This window comes from Platalea leucorodia, assembly GCF_965183815.1.
Source record: "Platalea leucorodia genome assembly, chromosome: 4".
Classification (NCBI taxonomy): Eukaryota; Metazoa; Chordata; class Aves; order Pelecaniformes; family Threskiornithidae; genus Platalea; species Platalea leucorodia.
The window spans coordinates 46,611,180-46,626,454 of record NC_138826.1 but is presented as its reverse complement, the minus strand read 5'-3'; the positions used below and the strand labels follow the sequence as shown (position 1 = coordinate 46,626,454).

The 15,275-nt window shown below is 49.0% G+C and overlaps 1 protein-coding gene across 1 annotated transcript; it reads left to right on the top strand.

Annotated features, from left to right (window-relative positions):
• Positions 1-6,432: 6,432 nt before the first annotated feature.
• On the top strand, positions 6,433-11,806 carry LOC309589430 (uncharacterized protein). Its single transcript, XM_082309595.1, has 3 exons — positions 6,433-6,471; positions 7,045-7,785; positions 11,602-11,806. Exons 2-3 carry the CDS (start codon positions 7,056-7,058, stop codon positions 11,604-11,606), a joined length of 735 nt encoding a protein of 244 aa, XP_082165721.1. The 5' UTR covers positions 6,433-6,471; positions 7,045-7,055; the 3' UTR covers positions 11,607-11,806.
• The last annotated feature ends 3,469 nt before the right edge of the window (positions 11,807-15,275 follow it).

The following is a 15,275-nucleotide window of genomic DNA, read 5'->3' as shown; positions in this document are numbered from 1 at the left end:
GGCTTCTCAGCAGGAATGCAGTCACATCCCACGTTTACCCCGTATGTCCTGAGACCAAGGTATAACTTGACTTACAAGGTGCACCAGTAAAAGGAGTATGAAGACCAGAAAATTACTTCTTTGGAACCCTCCCAGTAAAGAAGCCAGTCAATGGATTTAGAGTCAGAGTAAGCAAAAGAGCCTCTTCTTTTGTGCTTAGAGAAAGTGAATGAAAGGAGCATTACTGGAAACTACCACTGATTTTGGTGTAGCCGTCATTATGACTCAGGAGACAAAGAATCACAGATGGGGTAGATGATAATGCAGTGTTGAAGCCACAGTCTGGCCCAACAAAGCCTTGATCTGAAATAGTGACATATCTTCATTTGCACCTGCATACTAGAGCATGTAATCTACTTGCAAAGATAAACACGTCTTGTGACTCATATATATATTAAAAAAATAGCATTGTGCTGTTAGCATTAATCCAGCAGATGCATCCCCATTTCATGCCTGAAGTCCTAAGAAAGCCTGCTTCTCCAGATAATGTTTCTCAAAGTTTGCTTATTCCTAGATAATGAATTTATTCTGACTGAATTGGGACCAAAATACAGGAGAGAGAGGGAGTTCCTGCACTGAACAGGTATCTAGGGACACTATATGAAGCCTGACTTTCACCACCCATTCCTTCTCTTTATTTATTCAACAAAAAGGGGGAGTAGGGTTCAGTCCCAGGTTCTCTGATGAAGACAGAAGCCCATTATCGCAAGTGCCAACACACACCACAGTAGTCACATGCAACTACACTTGAACACACAGACCCGCTTACAGCCCTGCCAGTACACCATCTGCCGGTGCTCAGCTACATTAGGATCTGCCCACAGTTTAGATAAGAAATCAGTTGAGGCATTTAGCAGTACCTGCTGATGGGCAAATCTCAGAGTTGCTGCTCTGGGACTCGCTCCCCAGGACTATAGCACTGTTGATATATGCTACAAGTCTCACACATAGAAAAGGCACAGATTGATACACTAATAATAACATTCATATCCACAACTGAGAGAAGTGTTTTCAGATGCTTCCTCCAGGCTCTGAAGTGCCAGCTTCATTTCCCTGCTCTGCCAGTGGTACCTTGCATAAGCTGTGTAGTGCCAGAGATGCTAATATTTTAAGTATCTCCCATTTGTTGACTGGTGCAACTACACCTTAGTCTCTGTTCCCCAGCCAGGTGTTAGTAAAAATCACACTACCTTACCTCCCAGGGAAGAGGTAACTTGTCTAAGATGATTGTGAATATAACTCGTCCAAGACTGTGAAGTGTTTTACCTTCTGCACAGTAAGGCTCCGGGACCATATCCCAGCAGCAGAGTGGAGCAGTGCAAGAACAAGGACAAGGACCGAGGGAAAAATGACCTAAGGTATCCGGTGCAAAGTGTTCATTGCCTGTGAGATCAAAAATTAACTCTGTCATACTGAGCTACATAAGACATCTGTGCAGCTGGCAATCATTTACTAGCTACATCTGTCCATAACAGTATCAGCTAAACTCTGGATGTGAAAACGGAACCTAGGCACAAGAAAGACTCTCAGTCATCAAGACTGTAGATGAAAAGATTATTAGAGTGTGGGGGACTCCACATTTCAAACAGCATGGGATGATACTGACTAAAATTATACATTTTTCATTCCACCTTATGGTAAGGAGCAAGTGTTGCTGCTCCTCTGTGTGAAGTACAAATTACGCGTCCGACACATGGTTTTGTTTAAAGAGGATTAATCACTAATCCAAACAGATTTAAAGACTAATACCACAAGGTGGATAGAGGTTTCTCAGCTAGGGTGCCTTCTGCAGCAACAGACCCAAAACGCTACGCACAGATGAGGAACACCTGTATATAACCATTAAATAGCTATATCAGTAACCACCAAGCACAGCACCTTCATCAAACCAGCACAGGGCAAGAGGTGGATGTAAATCTGGGACAAAACTGGAGGTAATGGCAAAGTAGTAGCAGTAACCAGCTAAAACATCTGAACGGATAAGGCCATGACAAAATAAAGAGAGTGTTGAAAAAGCCTCGACCCTCACCTCACTTCAAAGTCCCAAAGGAGAGGAGGCACAGGGAACCAACAGGACACCTTCCAATGCAACCAGGAGAACTGCAGTGGGCAGAAGGAAACTGTCCGCCAACACAAACAAGAAAAGGGAAACGGGTTTGAAGACCTTTATTCTTCACAATCTGTGAGATCTGGAGAGCCACAGCTGAATGTAGTTGACGGCCACAAACCTGTGATGGATCCTGCCGTAGAAACCACGGCAAACCACCACGGCAAACCACCACAGCCTGGGACACACGACACAGTATGAATTGCTAAAAGGGAAGAGAGAGGCATCTACACAGCTTTTCAAAGGAGGAGGAGAGGAAGGAAGAACTTGGGGAGCTATCAAGAAGCCAGTGTCTGTGACCAGGTCCTTCTGTAAGACTTTATCTTAATAACAAGACAGTTTGGTTTGGGAACTAGAAGGCTGCATGTTATTTGTCAACATATCGGAGGACACGGAGTACTTGAAATGGGAGAGAGTCTGGGCAGGGAACGGTGTGAAAGCAAGAGCAGCCAGCCAAGTTGTTAATAAATATTTTCTTTGTGGTTCCGTTTTTTCAACTAGAAATATTTTAATGTGTTGGTTTTTTGGGTTTTTTTAAATCTGAGTGTATTTTTTCCCCCAGTTAAACCTATTTAAATTAAACACAAAAAGATGGCCATCCATTTTAAAGCCCAGATTTAAAGTAACTTATAAAAATAATGTGGCTTATATTACATTAAAAAATAAATTGAAGCACATTATACCTGTTGCCAAGGTCTTAAAGAAAATCAACCACAAACTTAGACAATATTAAAGCCAGAAAGCTTAGTTTCCCCTTCCAATCTGAATAATCATTAGTGTGAGATTTATTACAATTATCATCTCAGCTTCTTAGGCTTTGTTTAATAAATATCTCAACTTTAAACATAAAGCATTTCTCAGATCTATTCATTATATTTCACTTATAAGACAAAATGAAAATTCTAGTTTTTTCAACTATTCCAATTCCACAAACATCTTGTCAAGTCTGGAATAAACAAAGGAATTATTTAATAAATAGGCAGTGTAATTCAACAGTTTACAAAATTATGACATTGAAAATTCATGTGGGTTAAATAAATAAATACATGCATGTTAACTTCGAGAACTACTTGTGTGTATGTGTGGTGTATTCTCCTCGCTAACAAAAAAGGGGTTATTTTGTGAAAAGATTACTCTCAGTTTAAGACTTCTGAATGTTCAGCAAACAATGAGAATCAATCTTTCCTTTAGTGAAGAAAACCCTTAAAAAGTATGCCTACAAAATATGATTCCTTCGGCTGGGGCTGCACAGCTAGAAGGTGCGTCCCCTGGGTGGTGGATAGGGGATCCCTCTCTGGAGGGTGCACCGGATAAAATTGAAGAAGGTGCCGTGAACCAACGCAGCCTAAGGGAAGGCCACCCTGACAGAAAAACCACTGGCCCTCCAAGTCATGGGGGTTGGGCAGGAGGCCAACTACCTCCTCACGGAAAAAAAAAAAAAAGTTGCAGAAACGACGAGCATCAACTTTCAAAAAAAACCAAAATGGCGGAGATGGAGAAAATCAGTAATGAAGTGAGGAGGAGGAGATGGAACTGGATCGGTCATGTCCTGAGGAAAAAACCAACAGAAGACTGCGCTGTGGCCCTTGGGACTCCAGAGCACGCAGCCGCAGACCGATCGAAGTGGAAGAATGATGTTCGCGCCTTGTGTGCCTCCTGGCACTGAGAGAATTCAGATTCAGATTCAGACAAAATAGGATTAACATCGCTTACTTAATTCAAATTTGCTCACTTAGTGATTTAAACTATGATTAAAAACCTTATTATAAATTATTTTGGTATGAATTAAACTACTATAAATTATTCATACCAAACCATCCTGCTGTCATCCTCCAGCCCGTTACTGCTGTTACTCTGATGATGCTCACCTCTCTGAGTATTACGTTTCAAAGCTTTTAGCAATGCGTCCCTGGCCATCTTCCCAGCTTTCCCTTACCCAGTGCGAGACTGGCTTCATTTCCATTTCCTTCAGCCATGCCACTCCAAAGATATGGAAATACTTCTGAGAGACAGAAAAAAACACATTCCCAAACAACTGCAGCTCCTCTTCCTTTTTCATTCCCACTTCCTTTCTGCCTCCCCCCTCTGTAAGGTTGACGTTGTCCTGTCCTAGGATCAGCATCTTCTTCTGCGTCGGCACGTAAATATTCCGCTGTGGTGCGCTCCCACAGCTGCCTCACTGACAATTCCATCCCAGGTCCCATCCTCCCTACCTGTGATTATGTTCCAGGTATACCTCCCGAATACCAGATCTCCAGCTTGCGGAGAACAGGCTGAACGCAATTGCTACTACATTCACCACTTGCTCCTTAAAATTTATTTTTCAAGATTTTAAGCTGTGCTCCCTCGCAGCCTCTGTGAAAGCCTTTAGCAAAGGCTTTCTCCTCCTCCAGCTGACCACACCAGGCACTCTGCAGGTATGTAGTTCACTGATCCCTCCTCTTGTTTTTCCATCTCATGGAACACATTTTCTTATTTACACAATTTCTCTCTTCCAACGGCTGATTCTCCTGGTCAATGACACTTATCTCCATGAAGCAACATTTGGGTATAAGGTCTGCATAACATTTACTAGACAGAGCTGTTTCAAAGGGACTGGGAATAAATCAGAAAACAATTCAGCAAGCACAGTGGGGACAACAGAACTGTTTTCCCACCATATCAGGTCAGAAGGAAAAGTTGTAGTAAGTTTGTTCAAGGGCACCAAAGCATAAAAAAGCATTTTGTTTCTTCTGCTTTGAATAACTGTGGAAAATGCTAGCATTTAACACCGATTATTTAACAATTGTAGTCAATTTTTTAAGGAATATTCATGCTGGTATTTAAGCACAGAGACAAGTATCAGTTCAGGTTCTGCAAACCTTTGCATCCAGAGCCAAAAATAGGTGTGTCATGTCCTCTTGGTTGACTCACTACTTCCAAATGATGTGACTCAACGCGTGAGTGTCTCATGAAAATCTAGGCTTCTGTTTTACCTTTTAGTAAATCCAAAATGCTTAAATTTTTTCCCCATGCGCTCAGAGTTTCCTTTCACCAAAACACCCACCATTCCTCATTTATAGAGCAGTTTGGGAACACGTCAGGCCCTGGAATCTGGGAATCATAGAAACATAGAATGGTTGGGGTTGGAAGGGACCTTTAAAGGCCATCTAGTCCCCCACCCCTCGCAATAGGCAGGGACATCTTCAACTCGATCGGGTTGCTCAGAGCCCCATCCAACCTGACCTTGAATGTTTCCAGGGATGGGGCATCTACCACCTCTCTGGGCAACCTGTGCCAGTGTTTCACCACCCTCGATAGTAAAAAATTTATTGCTTATCTCCAATCTAAACCTACCCTCTTTCAGTTTGAAACCATTGTCCCTTCTCCTGTCACTACAGGCCCTGGTAAAGAGCCTTTTTTATCAGCCCCCTGTATCTATTGAAAGGCCGCAATGAGGTCTCCCCTGAGCCCTCTCTCTATTCTGAAGCCAGAATAAAGCAATGTGAGGGAGAAGAGAGCCAGCTGTGATGCAAAGGCACGCCGGGGAGCCTTAGGGGAAGGAAACAACCGAGGCAACAGAGAAATGTGGCAGCGGGAGGAAGCCTGCGGAGGCTGCACAGCGGGGGAGAGGCTGCGGGGCAGCACTGCAGGAACTGGCAACCGCGGCACGGGCAGGGCAGCGAGCGGGACGGCCCAGTGAGGGCGCCCACGAAACCTCCCTCCCTTTCGCCTCCCGCGGCCCGGGACTGAGCGGGGCTGCGCCCCCGCGGCGAGGTCCAGCCGCGCCCAGGCCCCGCTATGTGACCGGGTCGGCGCGGCGCCTGGCCGCAGCCCCGCTCCAGCCTCTCCTCCTTCCTTCCAAGCCCCTGCGGGGGGTCAGGCGCTGGGGCAGCGCCCCGGGGCAGGGCGGGCCCGGCGGCGGGGCAGGCCCCGGCGGGGCGGCGACCGCCCCCGGGGGAGCGGGAGAGGCTGCGAGGTGCGCCCCGGCTCGGGAGCGGCCGGCGGGAGATGCCGCGGGCGGGGAGGGGCTCCACCGGCGGCCGAGCCCAGCCCGGCCGCCGGGCCGGGCCTCGCCTGCCGGGGCCTCCCGCAGCCCCGCGCCCGGCCGGGGGGAGCCCCCGCCCGCCGCCGCGGTGCGGAGCGGCGGGCCGGGGCCGGAAGGGTTACAGCCGTGGAGGCCGGCGGCCGCCTCCCGGGAACGGCAGGAAGCGCCGGCGGGGCGGGCCCCGTGCGGGGGAACTCCCCCTCCCCGCGGCCGCTGGCCGCGCCGCGCCCAGCCGGGGCTGCGCCCGGCGCCCCCTCGCCCCGCCCGGGCCGGGCCGGGGCCGCGCCGCCGGGCGGAGGTGAGGCGGGCACGGCGGGTCCCGGCCCCGGGCGGGGGCAGGCGAGGGACCGGGGGCCGCGCCGCGGGGGGGCGGGCGTTGGTTTTCCCGCAGCGCCGCCGCCGGTGCTGCCCGCAGGGGGGGGCGGCGGGGATCGGGAGGGCCGGCCGGGCGCCGCCGCCAGGCCCCGCCGCTGCCTGCGGCCTCCCCGCTCCGCCGCCTCCCCCCGCTCCCGGCAGCTCCTTCCCTGGCCCCGCGCCTCGGCCTCCCGCGCCCCGGCCCCGCTCGCCCGGCCCCCTCGCGGGACGCTGCCGCCGGCGTTAGGGGCGGGCGCCCGGCGCGTCCCCTCCCCCGCGCCCGTGTCGGTGGCGGGGGCGGCCTCGGGCGGGTGGCGGGGAGCGAGGGGCGATGGAGCCGGTCCCGGCGCCTTCGCCTCTCCCCTGGAGGCGGCGGAGCCGGGACGGACCGAGCGGGAGGGCGCAGCACCTGGCCGGGGGCCGTGTGGGGCGGCTGCGGTGGCCGAGCTGGGTGGCGAAGCGGGGGTGCGTGACTGAACGCGTTGGTTGTGTCTGGACTCTCCTTCTGTCCCAGCAGGTGATGGGAGCATGAGTGAAAATGAGGGGGATCTCCAGCGAGATGGGCCGGAGGCAGCCGAACCCTGCGGGGCCATTTCGGACTGTTTCATGAGGGAAGCTTCTCCTGCGGGCTGCGGCCAGGAAGCGTCCCGCCCGAGGCCAGGCCTTCTCTCCCCAGAGAAGGGGCTGGAGAAGAGTTCTCGCTGCGGTTTTCGCAAGCGGAAGGAGACAGTGGTGCACCAGCGAGCATTCATGGGAGAGAAGCCCTACATCTGCATCGAGTGCGGGCAGAGCTTCAACCGCAGCTCCGACCTGATCCGCCACCAGCGGATCCACACCGGGGAGAAGCCATACATGTGTGCTGACTGCGGCAAGAGCTTCAGCCGACGCTCCCACCTCATCCAGCACCAGCGCGTCCACACGGGTGAGCGGCCGTACCAATGCAAGGACTGCGGGAAGAGCTTCAGCCAGAGCACCCACCTGGTGCAGCACCAGCGCAACCACACTGGCGAGAGGCCTTATGTCTGTGCCAAGTGTGGCAGGAACTTCTACCAGAACTCGGGCCTGCTCCGCCACGCCAACTTTCACACGGGCGAGAAACCCTACAAGTGCCCCCAGTGCGGGAAGCGCTTCAGCGACAGCTCCAACCTCATTGCCCACCAGCGGCTCCACACGGGTGAGAAGCCCTACAAGTGTGCTGACTGCAACAAGTGCTTCAGTGAGAGCTCTAAGCTGGTCATCCACCGGCGCATCCACACAGGTGAGAAGCCATACTTGTGCCCTGACTGTGGAAAGAGTTTCAGCCAGCGCTCGCACCTTGTCCAGCACCGTCGCACCCACACTGGGGAGAAGCCCTACAAGTGTGCCGAGTGTGGGACCTGCTTCAGTGACAACTCTACCCTTATCCGTCACCGTCGTACCCACACTGGGGAGAAACCTTTCAAGTGCTCCCACTGTGGGAAGAGCTTCAGTCGCAACTCCTACTTAGTCTCACACCAGCGGGTGCACGTGTGGTAGGCAGCGTCACTAGGTGTGCTCTGGGGGTGATCTAGGATGCAGCTCCTGGTCCAGGCCCATCCAAAATGTGCTTAAGGGACAAGGGGGTGGGCAAGGGTGCGACTATACCAGAGCCCCTGCATTATAGGCAGCTGGCCAGAGTAATGCCTTTGGCCTATGTTGCCCTTTTCAGTCACCTCGTCCTCCCAGCATACCTCGGGCATGGACGGAAAGTGAGCAGTGTTTGCGGTGGGTAGTTCTGCATCCCAAGGCCCTGTCATCCTCTTTCCCCGGTACTAGAATCAGATGCCATCTGCCACATGGCCAGGGTGCAGATATTTTCTCCCACCTCCCCGTAAGAGGTGTCTGCCTGGGAGCCTGAGCAGAGAATGCGCAACGTTCATGTTCACGTGATGAGAAGCTGCTTCGTCACGCAACAAATGCACGTGTGGTCGTGTCAAGGGAAATAAGATGGGAGATGGGGTCCTTAAGGGGCTTTGTTCCACTTGCAGCTGAAATGTTGTGACCTGGGTAATATTGCACAGGTCTATGGAAGCTCACCAGGCTCGTGGTCTAAGCCAGCTCTGTGTCTCATACAGGACTCAGAAAGGTCAAAGCTAAGTAAGTCCTGCTGAGGAGCTGGAGACTGTGTTATGCGTATACGGCGTATGGGCCAACTTGAAGCACAGGCAAAGACCCCTTGAGTCTGCTTGTGAAAGGAACATGTGGGCATACCCTGAACCAGAGAAGCAAGGCATGCCTGCAAAGGTTTTCTGCAAGTACTGCTTGGATGGTGGCAACGAGGGAGCTGCGGGATAGGGACATGGCCTGTTCTGGAATCTCAGAACTTGTGGGTAACTGATGTAGAAAACTATCATACCTGTAGACTTAAAAAAAAAAAAAAAATCAGAATTACACTCGCTGCTGCTCTGACTGTGGTACGCAACTTGACAGGTATATGGAGGTCGCCTGTAAGTTTGTACTGGTAGCCTCCTCTTTCTGCAGAATTTGGTTTCACAGATACGGTTCAAGTGGGCTGGTGTAAGCTGTGTTGCAAGATGGGACAGAACAACAGTGTACTAGGACCAACCTGATTCCATAGCAGTATTTCTCAAGTCCCATTTTGACCAGTGTGTGTGTGCGTGTGTGTAAATAACACCTGTATCTATGTATTCAGGTATGTATGAACTGGCTTTTATACTAAGTGTTATCTTCACGCTCATGTGAGCGATCATGCGTGCACAAACCATGACAGTGGTCAAAATGGCCTGCTGTGTGATACTATACCGTATCAGTACTTCTCAAAATGCTAAACATACTGTATATATTAGCATTTCTCAGTAAGAAGCTGGGAGAAATAGGTTTTGTACCAAAACATCTGAATTTTCACATCAGGACATTCAGTTTTACACTGATTACTTTGTGTGTGTGTGTATAAGATCTGGAATTGAGTTGGTTTATTTATATATCTATATAAAAATGTGTGGCCACTATGGTTGCGAGGAATGACTTCTAAATGCTACTCAGCGTAGTGCTGTCCCCCTCGTTTTACACAGGTACGTATCAGTGGCAGTTGTAGGATGTACCCCCCTCATGGTTTTAACTACAAGGAATTGCAGTGCAACACTTTAGATTGTTTATATTTTTGACTGTTTTGCTGCTGATCATTTTAGTGACAATACCTGACTGGCGTGCTTATCCAGCACTGCTGGAGCTTAGAAAAGATTTCTGGTTTTGCAATGTACCTTACTAATCCTGCAGCTGGCTCCATGGCTTCAGTAGGTCTCTGGAAAAATGAATGCAGACTGAAGCCGGTGATGGAGCTGTGATGGAGAAGAGATAAAGGAAATAAAGATGCTAAGATGATCCATGGATTTGAGCAGCTGCTGGCCAGGGATGCTTGTGAGTGGTTTGCTCTACAGAAGGGATTGCTGCTCCACAAGGGATTGCAGGGATCCTTTCTGCAAGCGCCAGCCACTTCTTGACACTCAACTGCTGATAAAATGTTACGGTCGTATAGTTTAATAAAAAGGAGCTGTAGGGGGAGCATGAAATTGTTTGCAGCTCCTAGAGGAACAAGGCACCTTTATGTGCAGCTGCTCAGGGAAGTAGAAGGAGCTTTCAGAAATGGGGTGGGCTTTGTTTACACAGGAACCAAAGCCTTCGTTTGCAAATGCACGTTTTTGCTTTAGCTTTGTGTTTGTTTGGTTGTTTTTGGGTTTTTTTTGAACAGCTTCAAACCAATGACTTCTTGATTTCTATTCCACTTCTGGAAAGTGGTTAGGAAATGTGACTAATGGTCATCTAGTTAGTTCCAGAAGTGTCAAGATTTTCATTTGCTAGCAGACTTTCAGATGGGATACTACAGCTCTCAGTTGGTAGGCTCATTTTTAACTGAATTCAAAGGTTATGCTGCAGTCCGGCTGTAGAACTGATCAATTTGTGTGGGTCTGACCCATTCCAGTTTAAATTTCCTAAAGGAAATCTACAGCACTAAAACTACTAACACTGTCTGTTTGGCTGAGAAGTCCTGCTTGTGAGGGAAAGGCATCTTGTGAATGCAACTTTTCTTTTGGCAATCTGAACGGAGTCGCTGTAGCAGATCAGTGAAATCGAACACAGGTCTGCAGATAGCTGAGCTCAACTCAAAGGGAAACCCTCTCACATGGAGATTCTGGTTTGAGAAGCCAGCTGCCGCTGAATATGCCTTTGCAGCAGTCCTCAGAGCATTTCTTTTCCTTTCTACATGCTTCGTGAAGTACTGTGTATGCTTAACAGTGTTCTATAAATTAAAAGGGTTGACGTGCATTTATTTCTAAAAGATCTTAATGAACTTATTTTAAAACCGTATGCCAAATCAAAGTGGCCTTAGGGTTCACAGCACGTTGCCAGTGCAGTAGTCTTAGCGGCTAGGATTGGATTGCTCACCAGTGTAAGCACATTTCTGGAGTTCCTTTCCACAGCCACTGTTCATTTTCCCTGTTCAGTGTCACTTGGCTGAAATAATTCACTTCCCCTAGCCTGTCTGCCCTTTACTGTTTGTGATCGTCTAGCTGGAGAGGAGAATCTAGGCACCACCCTTCCTTTGCTGTTGCAGAAGTTACAGGGTATGTTCCTCTTCTTCCAGGGATTTAATCGCTTTGCGGGCAGCACAAACTTACAAGTCAAATTCAGAAGACAGAGGTATGGGCATGTGCAAAAAGTCAAGAACCAGAAGGTTTACTTTCAACAGCAGCTAGCTCACTGGCTTCTCTACCAGCCATCTCCTCCCTCAGGGTTATAGTGGGAGACCACTGGAAAAAGCAAAAGGTAATTAGCTACTGTCATTCCAGCAGACCATCCCTAGCACACCATCCCAGACCTGTGGCACCAGCTGGTGCCCAGATCCTTCTGCCAGCTGAGGGAGCTCTGTAGAATACTGTAAATTCCTGTTGTGCTAATGGTGCTTAGATACTCCAGTGAGACTATGGCACTTTAGAAATACCTAAGATAGACAAATGGATGAATGACGTCTCTGAAATAAAATTTTTCACCCTAGTGTTCTTTGTTATCCCATCTTTTTTTCTTTCTTTCTCCCCAGAGTGACCTCCTGAGCATCAGTTTCTTGGCCCCTGGCAGGACCAGGCTTGGAAATACAGGTGTCATCCTTCACAGAGGGATGACTGTTACTTAGCACAGCTGCTGTGCAATGCAAATAAGAATCCGGAGGTGAGGGATATTCTTAGAGTTGGTCTTCATTTTCATCTAACATTTCTGCATGAATCTGAAAAGCCGGAGGGTGGCACACAGTGCTCACTGTTCTTTTACGAGAGAAAGTGGCAGAATCTTATTCTGCAGTGACACACCATCCTGCTGGTAGATGAACCTGGTTCTAGCAGACCTGCAGCTGCGGAGATTATCTCCCCAGTTCCGTCACCTGGGTTGTATGGGTACAGTTTTCCAGTCCCCTGCTGACAAAGTGTATGTGATAGTGATGTCTGAAATACAATTTCTTTTACATTCCTCTTTGCTTCGTTGTTTATGACTGGGAAAACAAATTTATTTTGATCTTGGTCAAGAGGTGTGTTTTATGTGTTTAATAATTTAAAAGCATTTAATGCGTAATCTCCAAAGCAATTTTTGAGATATATCAAACAAACAAAAATGCCCTTGCATGCACAGAAAGCTGTGTTCTTTCTGGGCCTGTTTCCCCTTTAGCCCAGCAACGCTGGTCTGAATAGCCAGAGACACGACAGCAGGAGCCTCCATCTCTGAAAACAAAAGGAAAATACGGGATATAGAAGGCCAATGGCGTCCTGGCTTGTATCAGGAATAGTGTGGCCAGCAGGACCAGGGAGGTGATTGTGCCCCTGTACTCGGCACTGGTGAGGCCGCACCTCGAGTACTGTGTTCACTTTTGGGCCCCTCACTACAAGAAGGACATCGAGGGGCTGGAGCGTGTCCAGAGAAGGGCAACGAAGTTGGTGAAGGGTCTGGAGCACAAGTCCTATGAGGAGCGGCTGAGGGAGCTGGGGTTGTTTAGCCTGGAGAAGAGGAGGCTGAGGGGAGACCTTATTGCTCTCTACAACTCCCTGAAAGGAGGCTGTAGCGAGGTGGGGGTCGGTCTCTTCACCCTAGTAACAAGTGATAGGACAAGAGGAAACGGCCTCAAGCTGCGCCAGGGGAAGTTTAGGTTGGATATTAGGAAAACTTTCTTCACCGAAAGGGTAGTCAGGCCCTGGAACAGGCTGCCCAGGGAAGTGGTTGAGTCCCCATCCCTGGAGGTATTTAAAAGATGGGTAGACGTGGTGCTTAGGGACATGGTTTAGTGGTAGGCTTGGCAGTGCTGGGTTAACAGTTGGACTCAATGATCTTAAGGGTCTTTTCCAACCTTAACGATTCTATGATTCTATGATATTTGATGAGATGGAGCAAACAGAGGCCAAAAGAGGCATCTGCTTTGCTGCTCATGCACTCGTGTCCCAAGCTCTCAAGGGCCTTCAGCTTTTCTATGCCTAACCTGATATATCTCACAAGTAGGCTGATCCACCTCTCAACTGTCCCCTCCCTTTTCTCATTCAAGTGCTTGCTGGCTTAATAGAAAATGCATGAATCCACCTGATAACTCTGCTTTTGCAGTCCTGATGGACTTTGACAACTGGCTGGCTTTCTTCTCACAGTCCTAGCCTGTTCGGGACGCTCATTCATGTGAACAGATACAAGAGCATTGGAACCAGAGAGCGTAAGAGCCAGACTTTTTAGGGGAAGCAAAATTTTCCTCTTTCTTCCTGAGGCTTGCTGTGGCGGTATCTGTAGCTGCAGATAGCTGACTCTGTGCCTGGGGGACACGTTGGGATGGGTGGGACAGCATGGTCACAGCACAGTAACCCTTCAAGAGTAAGTGAAAGCAGGCCATACCAGGTCCAAACATCCTCACGGATGCAGAGTGCAAAGATATGCAAACTCCTTTGTTCCCTTCCCTTTGGCACTCTCTGTGCAAAGCACAGCTCCATTGGATGTAAAGGTCAGCGTTGCTTAGAAGAGACTTGTCTGAATAGCCATACAGACAGGCAGTTCAAAATAACTCTGCCACACCACAGCAAACCTCGACTGCACAGCCTCGAGGAATTGACTGAAGTAACCTTCATCCGAAAAAGCAAAGCTACTCGCAGAACTCTCAACAAGCCTCGGGAGGCCAGACCAAGTAAGGTTCTTCTGCTTGGAAATGCAGCTGGTCTGACCCCTGGCACAGCTTCCTCAGAAAGGTTTCTCTGGCAATACTGCAAGCACAACTGGCCTGCACAAGCCTATCTCCCTGCCCTGGCCATGGGTAAGGGTAAGGGTAATGGCATGGCATTATCAAGAAGGGCAACACAACCAAAGTAAAGGTGTCACAAGGCGTTTTGCCATCGCAAAGGTGAAGGGTTGAACCAGGCCACCATGTGAGGGAAAGGGTGAGCAGAAGAGATTGAAATGGGATGAACAGCTAGGAAGAAAGACTGGGGAGTTGGATTTCCTGAAGCTGCTGGGAAGATGAGGTGATTTGGAGGTGGTAACAGCTGCGTGGGAGAAGGGTCACCATTCTCCAGATCCCCCAAGTAATTGCTCACTCATATCTGGACTTCTTTTTTTTTGCTTTTCAGAGCTCTTGCAATTCTCCCGCTGCTGGTCATATGTTGCTTTGGGCTATTGCCTGCTACGTCTCTACCTCAAGCTGACCATCACCAACATACTGCTGAACTCTACCTAGCTGTGGTTCAGGTGTTTGCGCTTTCCCATCTCTAAGCACAGAAACACAGAGGAGGCTTCTCTGTGTCAGTCCCTATTCTGTCAATGTTTTCCCTCACAAAAGGGCAGTCTCTCCTTGCATACCCCAAATCACCCCAAAGCACATACAACGTGCATCTGTCTTTACAGAAGGCAGAGCTTTTGACAGGCCTATGTCATTTGATCTGCCTTTTCCCAGACTTAGCAGAAGATCTTCTTTTCTAGGATGGTGACTGAGAAGTTGCTTCCCACAGCTCTGCACCTGGCTGTTGTGCTTAAGAAGATGCCTCTTTGCTGGTCACCTGTTTTCTTTTCTTGCCTCATTTCTTTAACAGCTGACCTTTGATTTCTCTCTATGCCTTCAGGCAGGTGCAAATACCAAGCAAAACAGGAAAAACAGAGTTTGCATATACTATGCACTAGAGAGATTGCAAACATCTTCCCAATTCATTGGACATATGATCAAAACTTTATGTGAACTTAGGGTCAAACAGGAACCACAAGCTGCTTTATTGGGAAAAAAAAAAAAAAGATATATTTTAACGATTGTCACAAGAAGGGAAGCAGCAATGGGAATGCAGGGGGTGGAACGGAACATTTTTCCTTGTGTCTAGAGAGAGAAGAATTGAAATCACTAAACATGAGTCCTCACATTCTTAGAAAGTTGAAAGAAGATGGCAAAATATGATGGTACTTCTTCTGGACCCTTGAAATCTAAGGAGTTACCTGGCATGGTTGACAGTGATGTTATGTCTCAGGTCTGTTCTGAGCACAGAGGTTGGTGTGAGCGCATTCAGCCACGTCCTGCCTTAAGCCTCAGGCACTTGCTTTCATTTGGCTAATATGTGATGTAGCTGCTAATGTTAATGTAACTGTGGGTTTCAACTGCGCCTTCCACCACCTCGGTGAGCCACTAATGCATGTGAAGAAAGAGTGAATTCCTTTCTCAAGAAATGTAACCTGAGAAGATCCTGAAATTCCCCAGGCTCTGAAGCTCTGAAACTCTCG

Bases quoted from the DNA above. Each gene is read 5' to 3' on its own strand.
- LOC309589430 (XM_082309595.1), top strand. From the start codon at position 7,056: ATGAGTGAAAATGAGGGGGATCTCCAGCGAGATGGGCCGGAGGCAGCC.